The sequence below is a fragment of the Heptranchias perlo genome, chromosome 5, assembly GCF_035084215.1.
Source record: "Heptranchias perlo isolate sHepPer1 chromosome 5, sHepPer1.hap1, whole genome shotgun sequence".
Lineage (NCBI taxonomy): Eukaryota > Metazoa > Chordata > Chondrichthyes > Hexanchiformes > Hexanchidae > Heptranchias > Heptranchias perlo.
Window position 1 is genome coordinate 98529308 of NC_090329.1, and position 18894 is coordinate 98548201.

Genomic DNA, 18894 nt, shown 5'->3' on the forward strand with positions numbered 1-18894 from the left:
GATTATCCCCTGACGAAGGAGATTATCCCCTTCGTCAGGGGATAATCTCTGAAAGCTTGTGATTTTAAAATAAATTTGTTGGACTATAACCTGGTGTTGTAAGATTCCTTACATTTGTCCACCCCAGTCCATCACCGGCACCTCCACATCACAAAGATTGGTGGCATTGTAAGCAGTGTAGATGAAAACATAAAATTACAAAGCGATATTGATGGATTAGGTGAATGGGCAAAACTGTGGCAAATGGAATTCAATGTAGACAAATGTGAGGTCATCCACTTTGGATTAAAAAAAGATAGAACAGGGTACTTTCTAAATGGTAAAAAGTTAAAATCAGTGGATGTCCAAAGGGACTTAGGGGTTCAGGTACATAGATCATTGAAGTGTCATGAACAGGTGCAGAAAATAATCAATAAGGCTAATGGAATGCTGGCCTTTATATTTAGAGGACTAGAGTACAAGGGGGCAGAAGTTATGCTGCAGCTATACAAAACCCTGGTTAGACCGCACCTGGAGTACTGTGAGCAGTTCTGGTCACCGCACCTTCGGAAGGACATATTGGCCTTGGAAGGAGTGCAGCGTAGGTTTACTAGAATGATACCTGGACTTCAAGGGTTAAGTTACGAGGAGAGATTTCACAAATTGGGGTTGTATTCTCTGGAGTTAGATCACAGATCAGCCATGATCTTATCAAATGGTGCAGCAGGCATGAGGGGCTGAATGGCCTACTCATGTTCCTATGATTGCCGTTGACAACCTACCTGTTCTGAAGTTGGGCAAAGGAAGGTGAGCATAGCTGGGTGAGGGCCATGTTAGAGCAATAATTTGTTTTTAAAATAGCAGCCATTTGAAGCTTACATGACATTGTCCTCTAATTTTCTACTAAGCACCTTGGAATGTTGGTAATGTGAAAGGCTCCATAAGTATGGGCCTGTACTCGCTGGAGTTCAGAAGAATGAGAGGTGATCTCATTGAAACATATAAGATTCTGAGAGGGCTTGACAGGGTAGATGCTGAGAGGCTGTTTCTCCTGGCTGGAGAGTCTAGAACTAGGGAGCATAGTCTCAGGATAAGGGGTCGGTCATTTAGGACTGAGATGAGGAGAAATTTCTTCACTCAGAGGGTTGTGAATCTTTGGTATTCTCTACCCCAGAGGGCTGTGAATGCTCAGTCATTGAATATATTCAAGGCTGAGATAGACAGATTTTTGGACTCTAAGGGAATCAAGGGATAGGGCGGGAAAGTGGAGTTGAGGTCGAAGATCAGCCATGATCTTATTGAATGACGGAGCAGGCTTGAGGGGCCGTATGTCCTACTCCTGCTCCTATTTCTTATGTTCTCATGTGTAAGGTAGTTTCTTTTTTAAATGTACCTTGTTTTTACGACAAGGGAATTGGGTGGCACCTTGGTTTAGAACACTATCTTTCTCTTCGCTTCTGGGACATGGAATTGGGATAACAGTGACTATAAAGGTCCAATGTAAAATGATGTGGAGATGCCGGTGATGGACTGGGGTGGACAAATGTAAGGAATCTTACAACACCAGGTTATAGTCCAACAATTTTATTTTAAAATCACCTGACGAAGGGGATAATCTCTGAAAGCTTGTGATTTTAAAATAAAATTGTTGGACTATAACCTGGTGTTGTAAGACTCCTTACAATGTAAAATGAGTTTGGGCAATCTCAATTCAGTTCCTGGTTAACCTGAACTTGCAGTAAAAATTGCCCATAATTTTTCACAAATAGGCTCTGAATTGCCAATCATGGTCAGAGAGCCCATAAGGTAGCTGGTGTAGGAAATGGGAAATTAACATTAAGATAACATTAGTTTCCCCTTTGAGGTTAGGGTTAACCGATAGAGTAGGAATACTCGATACTGACATAGGTGACAAAATAGAGTGTCCCATTCTGTAGCACTGACAATTCTCATTGTAGCAGATTAAAAATCACTAAAAAGGTACTGACAATGAGTGTGAAAAATAACAAATGGCTTAGACAGCAATAAAGGTGCCAAATCCTTCAGGGCTTAAAGGATTTGTTGGTTTGTAAACATACTTTTGTTTCATGCATGTTCCTGTAACAAAGTAAACCGCTTGAGTGGAAAGTGATCTGCTGTTTTTGATTGTGGTGCAAAGGGATTTAGATGTAGTTTTTGGAGAACATCACCAAGACTGCATTCATTCACAGGATCACAAGTAATTATAAATGAGGTCCATTCAGCGCATCTTAATTCATCCTGCCAGAAATACCATTATAGCATCCAGTTACATAGAATTACATAGAATGTACAGCACAGAAACGGGCCCATCGGCCAAACAGGTTTATGCTCCACTCGAGCTTCCTCCTTCATCTAACCCCATCAACATTTTCTTCCTTCTATTCCTTTCTCCCTCGTGTGTTTATCTAGCTTTCCCTTAAATGCATCTATGCTAGTCACCTCAACTACTCCTGTGGTAGCAAGTTCCGCATTCTAACCACACTCTGGGTAAAGAAGTTTCTCCTGATTTCCCTATTGGATTTATTAGCAACTATCTTATATTTTTGGTCTCCCCCGCAAGTGGAAACATCTTCTCTACGTCTACCCTATCAAACCCTTCCATAATCTTAATGACCTCTATCAGGTCATCCCTCAGTCTTCTCTTTTGTAGAGAAAAGATCCCCAGCCTGTTCAATCTTTCCTAATTAGTATATCCTCTCAGTTCTGGTGTCATTGTAGCAAATCTTTTTTGCACCTTCTCCAGTGCCTCTATCTTTTTTTAATAGTATGGAGACCAGAACTGTTCGCAGTACTCCAAGTGTGATCTAACCAAGGTTCTATACAAGTTTAAAATAACTTCTCTGCTTTTCAATTCAATTCCGCTAGAAATGAACCCCAATGCTTTGTTTGCTTTTTTTTTAATGGCCTTATTAACCTGCGTTGCTACTTTTAGTGATTTATGCATCTGTACCCCCAAATTCCTCTATCCCATTTAGACTCTGAATATCGAAGGTGTATGTGGCCTCCTTATTCTTCCTACCAAAATGTACCACCTTACACTTGTCCATATTGAAATTCATTTGCCAATTACATGCCCATTCTGCAAGTTTATTAATGTCGTCTTGCATTTTGTTGCAGTCCTCCTCAGTATTAACAATACCCCCCCCCCCCACCCACAATTTGGTGTCATCCTCAAATTTTGAAATTGTACTTCTGATTCCCGAGTCCAATTCGTTTATGTAAGGTGAACAACAGTGGTCCCAGCACTGATCCCTGTGGAACACCACTTCCTACCTTTTGCCAGTCTGAGTAACTACCTTAAACCCCTAAACTCTCTTTTCTGTTTTGTAGCCAGCTTGCTATCCATTCTTCTACATGTCCACTGACTCCACATGCTCTGACATTGATCTGACCAGAGCACTGTACAGTTTGATCATACTTCCTCTGACTTATAGTCTACTCTTTTGGCTATGCAGTTCAACATCCTTATTGGCTTTGACTGCTGCCCTGCATTGCTTGGAGATGTTTAATGTTGAGGCTACTGGAATTCCTAGACCTCTTTCAGTTTCATCCATGGCTATTTCAACACCATTCACAGAATACATGTACCACTTATTTTTAACTTGTCTACATTAAATTTCATTGTCCTGCCTATGTGTTTGTTTTGTCCAACTCATTCTGTAATTTCTGAGCTGCTTCCACCCATTCCACTGCCTCCTAGTTTGGTACAAGTAAATTTGACCACATTGCATTGAGTTTCTGTGTCCAGATCATTTATGTAATTGAGAAACAGTAGTGGCCCCAATACTGATCCCTGGGGCACTCCATTCAGTGCTCTCTCTCCCTCCTCATCTGACCCTGACGTAACTATTTTGACGCGTACTACCCTCCAGCTAGTTTCTTATCCATTTCCAAGGCCACACTAAATCGCCACAGCTTAGAATTTGACCAATAGCCTATCAAATGCTCTTAAGTACACTGTTGTATGGCTTTCCACAATACTTTTGGGAAGACACTTGTTCAAAGAAGTCAAGGTGGATGGTCAGATAGTATCTTCACATTCTGAATCCATGTTGCCACTGTTTACTAGGTTCTTAATATGCAGTGATAATCCAAGTTTACTCCTGATAAATCAATTATATTATTTTGCATGAAATGGAATAGAGACTAATGGGTCTGATAGTACCTGTGTCCGTTTTATTACCATTTTTGAATATGAGCACCACATTGACCTGTTCCCAATCTAGTGGTACCTCACCAGTGTCCAATGAGGACTTCATAATGGCTAGTGGTCCCTCACAAATCTCCTCCCTCGCATCTCTCAGCACTCTGGGATAAATCCATCTGTCTGTGATGATGTATTAGTTTTGAGCCCTTTTAATCTGGTTCAGACTTCCATCTCATTTAATACAAAGTCACTGATTTTATTTTGGTTATCTGTTTGGGGAGGGCATGCTGCTCATGTCTTCCCTTGTGAATACTTAGAAGAAGTAATCATTCAGAACATTAACTAACCTGTGCTCATAATCAGTTTAGATTCCAGTTGCATCTTTTATGATTTTCACCTCTTCTCTGAAAACTCTGGTACTGTTGTAATACTGAAAGAATTCTTTTCTGTTCTGCTTAGATTTTGCTGCTGTGTGTTTTTTTTCCCTAGGTCTCTCTTTGCCCCTTTCATCACCATTTTCTTTTATTCATTCCAATGAACCCCTTCCTCATTTTCCCTGCAGGATTTGTAGAGGTATTTTTTCTTTACTTCACTTTTAATTTGTTTATTAATCCATTAAGAATATTGCCTGCTCACATGCCTACCCCTTTCACTCTGCTGCCTAAGCCCTAACACAATCTTTCCGAACATAGGAACAGGAGTAGGCCATTCAGCCCCTCGTGCCTGCTCCGCCATTTGATAAGATCATGGCTGATCTGTGATCTAGCTCCATATACCTGCCTTTGGCCCATATCCCTTAATACCTTTGGTTGCCAAAAAGCTATCTATCTCGCATTTAAATTTAGCAATTGAGCTAGTATCAATTGCCGTTTGCAGAAGAGAGTTCCAAACTTCTACCACCCTTTGTGTGTAGAAATGTTTTCTAATCTTGCTCCTGAAAGGTCTGACTCTAATTTTTAGACTGTGCCCCCTACTTCTAGACTCCCCAACCAGCGGAAATAGTTTCTCTCTATCCACCCTATCCGTTCCCCTTAATATCTTATAAACTTCGATCAGATCACCTCTTAACCTTCGAAACTCCAGAGAATACAACTCCAATTTGTGTAATCTCTCCTCGTAACTTAACCCTTGAAGTCCGGGTATCATTCTAGTAAACCTACGCTGCACTCCCTCCAAAGTAAATATGTCTTTCCCAAAGGTGCGGTGCCCAGAACTGCTCACAGTACTCCAGGTGCGGTCTAACCAGGGTTTTGTATAGCTGCAGCATAATTTCTGCCCCCTTGTACTCTAGTCCTCTAGATATAAAGGCCAGCATTCCATTAGCCTTCTTGATTATTTTCTGCACCTGTTCATGACACTTCAATGATCTATGTACCTGAACCCCTAAGTCCCTTTGGACATCCACTGTTTTTAACTTTTTACCATTTAGAAAGTACCCTGTTCTATCCTTTTTTGATCCAAAGTGGATGACCTCACATTTGTCTACATTGAATTCCATTTGCCACAATTTTGCCCATTCACCTAATCTATCAATATCCCTTTCTAATTTTATGTTTTTATCTACACTGCTTACAATGCCACCAATCTTTGTGTCATCGGCAAACTTAGATATGAGACTTTCTATGCCTTCATCTAAGTCGTTAATAAATATTGTGAATAATTGAGGCCCCAAGACAGATCCCTGCAGGACTCCACTAGCCACGTCCTGCCAATGTGAGTACTTACCCATTATCCCTACTCTCTTTTGCCTTTTGCTCAGCCAATTTCCTAACCAAGTCCGTACTTTTCCCTCGATTCTATGGGCTTCTATCTCGGCGAACAGTCTCTTAGGTGGGACCTTATCAAATGCCTTCTGGAAGTCCATATAAATAACATCCATTGACATTCCCCTGTCCACTACTTTAGTCACCTCTTCAAAAAATCAATCAGGTTTGTCCAGCACGACCTACCTTTCACAAATCCATGCTGGCTCTCCCTGATTAACTGAAAATTCTCGAGGTGTTCAGTCACCCCATCCTTAATTATAGACTCCAGCATTTTCCCCACAACAGATGTTAGGCTAACTGGTCTATAATTCCCCGGTTTCCCTCTCTCTCCTTTCTTAAAAAGCAGAGTGACATGTGCAATTTTCCAATCTAAAGGGACAGTTCCTGAATCTAGAGAACTTTGAAAGATTATAGTTAGGGCATCTGCAATCTGCTCACCTACTTCTTTTAAAACCCTGGGATGGAAACCATCTGGTCCTGGGGATTTGTCACTCTTTAGTGCTTTTATTTTCTTCATTACTGTTGCTTTACTTATATTAATTTTATCGAGTCCCTGTCCCCGATTCAATATTAGTTTTCTTGGGATTTCCGGCATGCTATCCCCTTTTTCGACTGTAAATACTGGCGCAAAGTAATTGTTCAACAAGTCCGCCATTTCCCCATTGTCAATGACAATATCCCCACTTTCAGTTTTTAAGGGGCCAACACTGCTCCTGACCACCCTCTTTTTCCTAATATAACTATAAAAGTTCTTTGTATTGGTTTTGATATCCCTTGCAAGTTTCTTTTCATACTCTCTTTTTGTAGCCCTTATTATCTGTTTTGTGACCCTTTGTCGATCTTTGTATCTTTCCCATTCGTCAGGATCTGTGGCATTTTTTGCCTTTTTGTATGCCCTTTCCTTATGTCTTATACTGTCCCTTACCTCTTTAGTTGTCCATGGCTGTTTTTTTTGGCAAATGGAGTTCTTGCCCCTCAGGGGTATAAACCGATTCTGTATCACATTAAATGTTTCTTTAAACATTTCCCACTGATCATCAGTCGTTTTACCCATTAACAGATTTGCCCAGTTTACTGTGGATGGTCTCTGTCTCATCCCATTGAAGTCGGCCTTGCCCAAGTCTAGAATCTTAGCAGCTGATTCACTTTTCTCCCTTTCAAACACTACATTGAACTCAATCATGTTATGATCACTATTGGATAGATGTTCACGCACAGTTAAGCTGTTAACTAAATCTGGTTCATTACTCATTACTAAATCTAGTATGGCTTGCCCCCTTGTTGCCTCCAGGACATACTGCTGTAGAAAACTATCCCAGACACACTCAAGAAATTCACTACCTTTCTGACAGTTGCTAGTCTGCTTTCCCCAATCTATGTGAAGGTTAAAGTTCCCCATTAAGACCACTATGCCATTGTTACATACTTGTCTAATCTCTGCATTTAAACAATCTAACACTTCAGAGCTGCTGCCAGGGGTCCTATATACAACTCCCACTATAGTCTTGGATCCTTTCCTATTTCTCAGTTCAACCCATAAAGTCTCTGTTGGCTGCTTACCTCTCGTTATATCCTCCTTTATCATTGAATTGATTTCATCTCTAATCACTAAGGCTACTCCTCCCCCTCTTCCATTTTCCCTATCTCTCCTGTCGACCTTATAACCCGGTATATTTAGTTCCCAATCCTGACCATCCTGCAGCCATGTCTCAGTAATAGCTATCATGTCATACCCTCCAATTTGAATTTGAACCTGTAGTTCATTTAATTTATTTTTTATTCTCCGTGCATTTGTATATAGAACTCTTAGTTGGGCCACACACCCTAGCCTGACCTTCAGCTTTAATGCTGGGATAATCGCCTTACGCCTTCTAATTTACACTTTATCTGTAGTGTCTAAAGTACACTTTCTTTCTGCTGCCCTACGCTTTTCCCTTTCACTTGTTCTTGAACAACTGTTTGTACTATTTGTATTGTAAATTTCCCCTGGGTCTTCCCCTCTCTTGCTGCTCTCAACTTTACTGCCTTCTGACTCCGCGCTCAGGTTCCCATCCCCCTGCCACTCTAGTTTAAACCTTCCCCAACAGCACTAGCAAACACCCCCGCGAGGACATTGGTCCCGGTCCTGCTCGGGTGTAACCTGTCTCGCTTGTACAGGTCCCACCTTCCCCAGAGCCGGTCCCAATGTCCCAGGAATCTAAATCCCTCCCTCCTACACCATCTCTGCAGCCACGCATTCATCCTGTCTATTCGCCTGCTCCTATACTCGCTAGCACGTGGCACTGGTAGTAATCCTGAGATCACTACCTTTGAGGTCCTGCTTTTTAATCTCCTAACTCCTTGAATTCACCTTGCAGGACCTCATCCCTTTTTTGTTAACCTATGTCATTGGTACCGATATGGACCACGACTACTGGCTGTTCACCCTCCCCCTCCAGAATGCCCTGCAGTCGTTCCGTGACATCCTTGACCCTAGCACAGGGAGGCAACATACCATCCTGGAGTCACTTTTGCGGCCGCAGAAACGCCTATCTGTTCCCCTTACAATTGAATCCCCTATCACTATAGCCCCGCCACTCTTCTTCCTCCCCTCCTGTGCAGCTGAGCCACCCATGGTGCCACGAACTTGGCTTTTGCTGCTTTCCCCTGATAAGCCATCTCCCCCAACAGTATCCAAAGCAGAATATCTGTTTGAGAGGGAGATGGCCCCAGGGGACTCCTGCTCTACCTGCCTGGTCTTTTACTCTGCCTGGCGGTCACCCATTTCCTTTCTGCCTGCGTAATCTTTACCTGCGGTGTGACCACTTCACTGAACGTGCTATCCACGATAGTCTCAGCATCGCGGATGCTCCACAGTGAGTCCACCCGCAGCTCCAGCTCCGAAATGCGGTTTGCCAGTAGCTGCAGCTGGACACATTTCCTGCACACATGGTCACCAGGGACAATGGTAGTGTCCCTGGTGACCCTGTCCCCGATTCAATATTAGTTTTCTTGGGATTTCCGGCATGCTATCCCCTTTTTCGACTGTAAATACTGGCGCAAAGTAATTGTTCAACAAGTCCGCCATTTCCCCATTGTCCTGATGAAAAATATCCCAGGACGTTATGGGAGGTTAGGGAGGAAATTGCGGGTCCCCTAGCAGAGATATTTGAATCATCCACCGCTACAGGTGAGGTGCCTGAAGATTGGAGGGTAGCAAATGTTGTGCCTTTGTTTAAGAAGGGTGGCAGGGAAAAGCCTGGGAACTACAGACCAGTGAGCCTGACATCTGTAGTGGGTAAGTTGTTAGAGGGTATTCTGAGGGACAGGATCTACAGGCATTTGGAGAGGCAGGGACTAATTAGGAACAGTCAGCATGGTTTTGTGAGAGGAAAATCATGTCTCACGAATTTGATTGAGTTTTTTGAAGGGGTAACCAAGAAGATAGATGAGGGCTGTGCAGTAGACGTGGTCTACATGGACTTCAGCAAAGCATTTGACAAGGTACCGCATGGTAGGTTGTTACATAAGGTTAAATCTCATGGGATCCAAGGTGAGGTAGCCAATTGGATACAAAATTGGCTTGACGACAGAAGACAGAGGGTGGTTGTCGAGGGTTGTTTTTCAAACTGGATGCCTGTGTCCAGCGGTGTGCCTCAGGGATCGGTGCTGGGTCCGCTGTTATTTGTTATTTATATTAATGATTTGGATGAGAATTTAGGAGGCATGGTTAGTAAGTTTGCAGATGACACCAAGATTGGTGGCATTGTGGACAGTGAAGAAGGTTATCTAGGATTGCAACGGGATCTTGATAAATTGGGCCAGTGGGCCGATGAATGGCAGATGGAGTTTAATTTAGATAAATGTGAGGTGATGCATTTTGGTAGATCGAATCGGGCCAGGACCTACTCCGTTAATGGTAGGGCGTTGGGGAGAGTTATAGAACAAAGAGATCTAGGAGTACAGATTCATAGCTCCTTGAAAGTGGAGTCACAGGTGGATAGGGTGGTGAAGAAGGCATTCAGCATGCTTGGTTTCATTGGTCAGAACATTGAATGCAGGAGTTGGGATGTCTTGTTGAAGTTGTACAGGGCATTGGTGAGGCCACACTTGGAGTACTGTGTACAGTTCTGGTCACCCTATTATAGAAAGGATATTATTAAACTAGAAAAAGTGCAGAAAAGATTTACTAGGATGCTACCGGGACTTGATGGTTTGACTTACAGGGAGAGGTTAGACAGACTGGGACTTTATTCCCTGGAGAGTAGGAGGATAAGGGGTGATCTTATAGAAGTCTATAAAATAATGAGGGGCATAGATAAGGTCGATAGTCAAAATCTTTTCCCAAAGGTAGGGGAGTCTATAACGAGGGGGCACAGATTTAAGGTGAGAGGGGAGAGATACAAAAGGATCCAGAGGGGCAATTTTTTCACTCAAAGGGTGGTGAGTGTCTGGAACGAGCTGCCAGAGGCAGTAGTAGAGGCGGGTACAATTTTGTCTTTTAAAAAGCATTTGGACAGTTACATGGGTAAGATGGGTATAGACGGATATGGGCCAAGTGCAGGCAATTGGGACTAGCTTAGTGGTATAAACTGGGCGACATGGACATGTTGGGCCGAAGGGCCTGTTTCCATGTTGTAACTTCTATGACTTCCCACATAGTGCAGGAGGAGCATATCACGGGTGCGAGCTCCGCTGCCATGACTTGCCTTAGATTTACACTGCATTCACCTCTCAGACTCTCCTCCCGCTCTTGGTCTCTCCTTTTATACTGTCCTCACCTCTCGGACTCTCCTGCCTCACCTGCGACGTCGCACAGTAGCTGTTTCTTGTTGCAGATCTGCTGCTGCTTCTATCCCCACTCTGTCTTCTGCTGCTCTTGTCCGCCGCCGCTCTGCGGAAAAAGTTAGGAAAAGCAAGGCAAAGCAGCACCTCCTTCCCCCACTTCACCGAACTCCCACGTTTACCAAACTCTGAAGTGTTCACTGTGCTCCGCTGCACTCCGTGCTCTAGGATTGATTTCTCAACAGGCCTCTACCACCCTTCACAAACAACAGTTAATCCATAATTTATGTCTACTCTTGTACTATTACTCCTCTCCTTCCCAATCTCCACTGGTTCCCTGTCCCCCCAGTGTATGCACTTCATGGTCTTAATTTTCAAATCCCTTCTTATTTGATTAATCTTTTCCAAACATTGTCCTAGCCTATAACCTCCATTCATCCAGTTCTGGTTTTCTGCTCATCCCCTGGCCCTGTTGTTCCACAGTTGGAGGCCAATCTTTCCGTCACTCCACCCCTTTCTTTGGAACTTTCTTACTCGGTGACTTGTCTTGCTACCTTGCGCCTCCCTTTGAAAGCATCTCAAAAATTTGTGACCTTGATCTTGTGTTTGGTTTTGTCCGCCCCTTAATCTTTCCCACTTTCCGATCGGTGTCGCCCTCTTCCCGTGCAAAGGGCTCTGAGACTGTCTTCTATACGAGTGTGCTATATAAATGCAAGTTTTTAATACTCTTAAAAACATTTTTCAGGCAGACCCTAGATTTTCGGATATCGGTGAGCTCTCTGCTGGCGAATGGCTGTTTAAATTCTGGATCAACTGTTCAGAGTCAAGCAAAGCAACTGTCTGAACAGGTACTGTTACTTTAGGGTACCAAGTTATGTGCATGTGTCTGGGTGGCCGGTGGCAGGGGGTGGGGGGCGTTATTACAGGCTTGAAGTAAATATTGAATTATCTTGTAATCTTAACTTTGAAGGGGAGATATTCCTGGGTCTGCACCCAAGCGCCTTGGGCACAGTTAATATCAGAAAATCACACGGGTTGCACTTTTGATTTAAATGGAAGGAAAATCAGGCGGGATCCTTTACACGTGTGGGTTCTGATTCGCATGATTTTCCAAAACTCAATGCAACCAGGCGATCCAGTGTGCCTGGGTGGAGACCCAGGAAGTTCTCCCCTTGAATCTTACCAGAGTATATCTTTGCTGCAGTCTATAAAGTATTTTGTGCCTTACTCTTATTTTTTTGTTTGAATAACCCCAGGTCAACAATAAATCAGAGGAAATAATTCAGCCTAGTTTTCAAGGCAGTAAATCCTGGGTCATAAATCTAGAGGAATTCTTTTGACGCGTTAATTACGTTAGGAAAAGGCAATCTTTGCCAGCAGTGACTAAATGAAAGTTTATAGAAGTCTGCTCATGTTCCCTCCTATTCACATTATTCCACCCACCTTTGGCGACCTTGCCTTCAGCTGCTCAGGCCACATGCTTTGGAGTTCACTCCCTCTTTCCCTTCACCTGCCTCTTCCCCTTTAAGACCCTCCTCTTTGGTCACCTCTCCTAATTTCTCCTTCTTTGGCTCAGCGTTCATTCTTTAATATTACACTTCAGTGAAGCGCCTATGGATATATTTCTAAGTTAAAGGTATATAAACGCAAGTTGTTGTCGTAGTATTTATAAATGATAGAGCTTGGGATTTGGACGTAAATGGATTACTATTACTACGACAACAAAAACTTGCGTTTACATAGCACCTTTTAATGTAGAAAAACTTCCCAAGGCACTTCACGGAAGTGTAATCAGATAAAAGTCGACACTGAGCTGAAGAAGGAGATATTAGGAGGGGCGACGAAAAGCTTGGTCAAAGATATGGGTTTTAAAGAGGGCCTTAAAGGAGGAGAGGGAGATGAAGAGTTTAGGGAGGGAATTCCAGAGCGTAGGGCCTAGACGGCTGAAGGCACAGTCAACAATGGTGGGGCGAAGGGATTTCGGGATACATAAAACAGAGGGAGGGCGATGCCATGAAGGGATTTGAACACGAGGATGAGAATTTTTAATTTTGTGGAGTTTAGGGACCATGAGCCATTGTAGGTCAGTGAATACAGGGATGATGGGTGAGCAGGACTTAGTGCGGGATAGGATACAGGCAGCAGAGTTTTGGATGAACTGCAGTTTAGGGAAGGTGGAAGATGGGAGGTCTGCCAGGAGAGTATTGGAATAATCAGATCTGGAGGTGACCTCAGCATGGATGGACTGAGTCAGGGGCGATGTTACGGAGGTGTGATGGTGAGGTTATGGGGTTGGAAGCTCAGCTCAGGGCCAGATAGGACACCGAGGTTGCAAACAGTCTGAGACAGTCGTCGGGGAGGGGGATGAAATCATGGCAAGGTACGGCTGAAGATGATGGCTTCAGTTTTCCTAATATTTAACTGGAGGAAATTGCAGCTCATCTGGATGTCAGGCAAGTAGTCTGAAAGTACGGAGGCAGTGAAGAGGTCGAGGGATGGTAGAGCTCTGTGGAACATGACTCCGTTTCTTTGAATGATGTCGCCAAGGGGAAGAAAGCCGTGGATAGACGGATAGGCTAAGAATAATACTAAAGAATGGAAAATATATTTTAATATGGATAATTAAGGCACATTTCTCCAGAAACCATGAAGCCTACACAGTAAATGGGTTCAGTTTTGAAATAGGAAAATAAGGGCTATGTCAACAAGTGCCTCCCCTCACAGGGAGAATACTATTAATATTGATATTAATGGTATTTCAACAAAAAAAAACAAATTAAGCTATAAACTAAGGTAATGCAAAATACATTATGTGGTGGCTTGCTGGTCACAGTATCCACATACTCAAGGTTGATCAGAATGTGAACTAGAACTCAAAACACTTGCAAGCAATCTGATGTATTTCACGCAACCTGAAATTGTGAGTGGCAGATTTAGCTCGACCCGGTTTACAGGACACTAGGCAGTTCCTCGATCTGTTTGTTCTGTGCATTGGCTGACCAAAAATAAACAAAGTGGGGGCAGTGCATCCAAACATTAAAAGCAGCCCCATCAGGTAAAGGAAGAGAGAATGTAGTCTCAGTACTGCATGTATATTTGCAATACGAGCTCCTAGTCACAAAATGAGCAATCGGCAAAAGTGTCTGTGAAGTGGCACAGATACTGTTCAGAAGCTTCTGCGGCGGGGGCATAACTATTGACTTTGGCGGAAGAGGCTTGGACACCCCGAAAAAATTGAGTAAATGGCGTTTACAACGTTTTCGGGAGTTACTTAAGCTCTTCCGCCAAAGTTATGGTGGCGAGCAGGAGAACCCCTGCAGAATTCACCCCCACAATCCAATATGGATCAAATGCAGGTAAATGGAATTGAGGTACAGATCAGCCATGATCTAACTGAATGTCGGAACATGCTCGAGGGGCTAAATGGCCTAATTCTGTTTCTATGTTCCTATGAGTGGGCTTGGTTGTATTATAAGGGCCGGACAGCAGGACACAGTGGGAGTTTAATATAGACGGCTGAACAGATGCACTGTCTTCAAGTAGCTCATCCAAATACACCTTTGGTTCTCACTAGGAAAAGCAGAGAAACTATCAATTTAAATTCAACACATTTATAAGATATTTACTATTTCTATTACAATCAGAGATGTTTACCATCAACAAAATTAAAGATACCTTTTTAGAAAATTCCAATGTAGTTCCACCTTACGTGGACAAGGAAGTGTACATGTCTTAAAGCATGTAGTTTCTTCACATTGCCAAACGCAGTACTAGCTGTAGTTTTTAAAAAAAAATCTTCAGGATGTTGTTGTCACTGGCAAGATCAGCATTTATTGCCCATCCCTAGTTGCCCTTGAGAAGGTGGTGCTGGGCCTTCTTCTTGAACCGCTGCAGTTCATGTAGTGAAGGTATTCCCTCAATGTTGTTAGGTAGGGAGTTCCAGGATTTTGTAGTGGAAGCACATTGGTCACACATTGAAGGGACAATACCGGTTTGCGTTGAATAGAGCAGAAGAAATGGTGTATGACTTCTGCGTTATTTAGATTCCAATGAACTGTACTCGATTAGCAACTTATGACACAAAGTGAAAGAACATGATCTACATGATGTCTGCTCTGTAGAGTTTTCAGCAAAGAATCGGGGATCATTGGCTATTATGACTGGAATCAAATCACTTATTGATAAAAGTGAAACCTAGAAGAAATTTCTCACAAACCTGCTTTCTTTGGAAGTTGTCTAGAAACACACACATTCTTACCAGGTCATAAAGTTTGCCCCGTATATTCCAATAATGGTTATGACCCAAAGGATATTCAACTCAGCTACATACGCAAATCCATTCGCTGCCATATATCTGAGAGTGTGGCAGGTTGGACTTGCATGAGTAAGTAGATATAGAATCATGCATATCATGATGTTGTGATGTGTGTTGAAATTTTGGTATTGATCTTGGTAGAGACAGTGCAGCAAAATCAAAGTGATATTACTATGGGTGCAAATTTGGTGTGAAAGCTGTAATATAACAAGGGTATGGTAGCATGGGACTCCAGATAATTGAAGTCCCTGAACTTCTTTCAACTATTTAACAAGTCTTCAAAAATAAAACTAAAATATTATTTTATTGTATTTTCTTTAAGAAACTAAGTTTCAAGTCTTGGCTAGGTCTAATATAATTTTTTTAATTCGTATTTTAGTTGACTTGTGATGGTGTGGTTACTGAGATTGCTGTTGGACAAGGAACCATTAATTTCAAAGTGAACCGATCTTTACTTGCTGAGGTGAGTGTATAGACTTGTTTGGCTATGTGCTTTCACTTTTAGTAGAGTTCTAGGTTTCTTTCAGAGTTTTCTTTTTGGAAACTGTAGTCAATGTAGTAATGGGCACCCCTCAGAATACTTGACATTCTGGTTATGACTGAAGCACTCTGCTTCTTGAGGAACTGAACCATCTTGCTTGTGTTTTTTAGATTGTATATCCTTTTACTTTGCAGATTGTGATGCGAGAGATTTCTAAGAAGGGTTCAAAATATGGAATAGAGAGTGAACTCTTCAGTGGTTACCCCTGTGGGCGAGTTATCGTGGAATTTAGGTAAATGTCTGGCAAAGAAGTAAGACCATACGTTACAGATGAAGTCTGCTTATTTTGTTGATTTATTTCAAATTGGTTAATTTTTTGATCCTTTTAAGTGCTTTCATTCAAATTGCATTTGAAATTAGCATCATGAATTGTTTTTTTGGGTAAGAATAATAAAAGGTTATTTTTCTTATTAAGAAATTCAGGTGAAGGGCCAATGTCAATAATGTAGGACACCTCCAACCATAAAAGGAGTGTAGAAAATGAGATAAAGTAAGAAGTACTGGTCGGGTTTTAAAAGTCGGGTAGATTGTACGAGGGAGATAAGACCTTCCAATAGTGAGTGAGGTTCTATAAAGAATGAGTTGAGTTAGAAAATGGTGTTGTAAGTCTTGATTTCTACAAGGTGAAGTTAGAGGGAGAATTAACACGTAGGCCAACCTGCTTGGAGCCAAGGACTGCTTTCTCACGGATGATGTCGAGCTTCTTGAGTGTTATTGCAGCTGTACCCATTAAGGCAAGTGGAGAGTAGTCCATCACACTCATAATTTGTGCCTTATAGCTGGTAGAGAGACTTTGGGGAGTCAGGAGGTGAGCCACACGCCACAGGATCCCAGCCTCTAACCTGTTCTAGTAGCCACGGCATGTATATAGCTGGTCCAATTGAGTTTCTGGCCAATGGTGACCCTCAGGGTGCTGATGGTAGGGGACCCGGTGATGGTAATGCCATCAAATTTCAAGGGGAGGTGGATAGACTCTCTTGTTGGAGATGGTCATTGCCTGGCTCTCATGTGGCACAAATGATACTTGCCATTTATTAGTCCAAGCCTGGATGTTGTCCAGGTCTTGCTTCATGCGGACATGGACTGCTTCATTGTCTGAGAAATTGCGAATGGAGCTGAACACTGCAATCATCAGCGAACAGCTCCACTTCTGACCTTCTGATGGAGGGAAGATAATTGGGTCTAAGATGCTACCCTGAGGAACTCCTGCAGCGATGTCCTGGGTCTGAGTTGATTGGCCTGCAACAACCACAATCATTTCCCCTCTGTACTAGGTATGACTCCAGCCACTCCAAGTGGGTTGGATCAGAGTAGGGTAAAGGGAGGATCACATTGAGCTCGGGTGTGTCTTCAAATTTTAAGGAAAAGTTGAGCAATAGTAACTTTCTTTTCCTTTCTTCACAGTTCACCAAATATTGCAAAAAAATTTCATGCAGGACACTTGCGTTCAACAATTATAGGTAAAAAAAATTCCTGTGTTCTGCTGACAGTAATGGTGTAATTTGTGTCAATTGAATAATTCTACTGAAGAGGGTTGGAGTACAAGAGAAAGGAAGTCTTGCTACAATTGTACAGATCTTTAGTGAGATCACACCTGGAATACTGTGTACAGTTTTGGTCTCCTTAATAAGGAAGGATATACTTGCCTTGGAGGTGGTGCATTGAAGATTCACTAGATTGATTCCTGGGATGAGAGGGTTGTCCTATGAGGAGTGATTAAGTAGAATGGGTCTATACTTTCTGGAATTTAGAAGAATGAGAGGTGATCTTATTGAAACATATAAGATTCTGAGGGGGCTTGACAGGGTAGATACTGAGAGGTTGTTTCCCCTGGCTGGCGAGTCTAGAACTAGGAACATAGTCTCAGGATAAGGGGTCAGCCATTTAAGATTGAGATGAGGAGGAATTTCTTCATTCAGAGGGTTGTGAATCTTTGGAATTCTGTACCCCAGAGGGCTGTGGATGCTGAGTTGTTGAGTATATTCAAGACTGAGATAGATAGATTTTTGGAATCAAGGGATATGGGGATTGGGCGGGAAAGTGGAATTGAGGTCGAAGATCAGCCATGATCTTATTGAATGGCGGAGCAGGCCCCGTATGTCCTACTCCTGCTCCTATTTCTTATGTTCTTAATTCTAAGGTGAAAACCTAATGCATTATCTAAGACCTGACTCTGAATTACATTAATGGCCCAAAGCTACTTTTTTGAATAAAATTGTTGACATACAAGTTAAATCCTCTATTCCAAAATTTGGCACAAAAGGTAAATTTAAACCCCACAGTGGATTATCTGATCACTTCTAGAAAGTATTTAACTTGCTATATATTCAAGTAAAATAAGTTGATCAGGACTCTAATGCTTGGCTAGAATATACTAATAATTTCTTTTTTAAAATCTCCACAACATAAATATAACCTAGCAGACAGGTAGAAGAAAAAGTATGACAAGCTAGGGTTCTGAATCCCAATTTGCTATATACTGTCAGCACTAGGGCTACTGTGTACAGTAACTCTGCATTTTATCCCGGGGTGCTGCCCCTTTCCTTGCCATAGCAGTTACACTGCAGTCACATGCCCAGCTCCAATTTGGCTCAGGGGGTTACAGTGCCATAATTTACTTTACACATTCTTGCACTTGAATGAGCATCGTTTCCACCAGGTGGATGTTGAGGAATTCCTCCTTGGTTCAGTCATTATAGTAACACAGCCTGTATCCCAATGAGAGGAAATCTTTGGGTATTCTGGTGCCTATACAGCAACAAACTCATTGCCTCCTGCTTTTCTGTTACTTATTAGAGTGAGACACCTCATGACAGGATAAAGAGGAACCCTACTCAAGCAGTAGTTACAACCAGTCTCAGGCAGATGGCAGTTCAAGATTTCTGTAGGTTTGGATGCCCATCACATTAGAGCATGTTTTATGTATGATTATTCAAAGTATTCTTAGAGTGGACCCATCTCCCCAAAAAATTATATTTTGTGTATTGATGGTGCAAAAATATGGTAACTAGAAAGAAAAAAATTACATTTATATACTGCCTTTTATGTCCTCAGGACAATTAAGTACTTTTGAAGTATAGTCAGTGTTGCAATGTAGGCAAATGCAGCAACTGCGAACAGCAATGAAATAAATGGTCAGATTATTTGTTTTATAGATGTTGATTGAGTGATAAATGTTGGCTTGGACATTGGGAGAACTCCCCTGCTCTTCTTCGGTTAGTGCCATGGGATCTTTTGCTGAGAGGGCAGATGACACCTTGGTTTAATGTCTCTTCTGAAAGACAGCATCTTGGACAGTTCAGATCTCCCTGAGTACTGCACTGAAGTGTCAGCCTAGATTATGTACTCAAGCCTTGGGAGC

The 18894-nt window shown here is 42.4% G+C and overlaps 1 protein-coding gene across 3 annotated transcripts in view; it reads left to right on the forward strand.

The window, feature by feature from the left end:
* The window catches only part of rars2 (arginyl-tRNA synthetase 2, mitochondrial), an 80620-nt gene that overhangs the window by 11576 nt on the left and 50150 nt on the right, over window positions 1-18894 (forward strand). For 2 of the 3 annotated variants that reach the window (XM_067984904.1, XM_067984905.1), the window contains exons 3-6: window positions 11423-11525; window positions 15372-15455; window positions 15668-15765; window positions 16938-16993. In XM_067984904.1, the coding sequence (XP_067841005.1) occupies window positions 11423-11525; window positions 15372-15455; window positions 15668-15765; window positions 16938-16993 (341 nt within the window). Of the gene's footprint in view, window positions 1-11422; window positions 11526-15371; window positions 15456-15667; window positions 15766-16937; window positions 16994-18333; window positions 18418-18894 lie in introns of those variants that run through there. The other variant, XM_067984906.1, reaches the window with a different exon arrangement.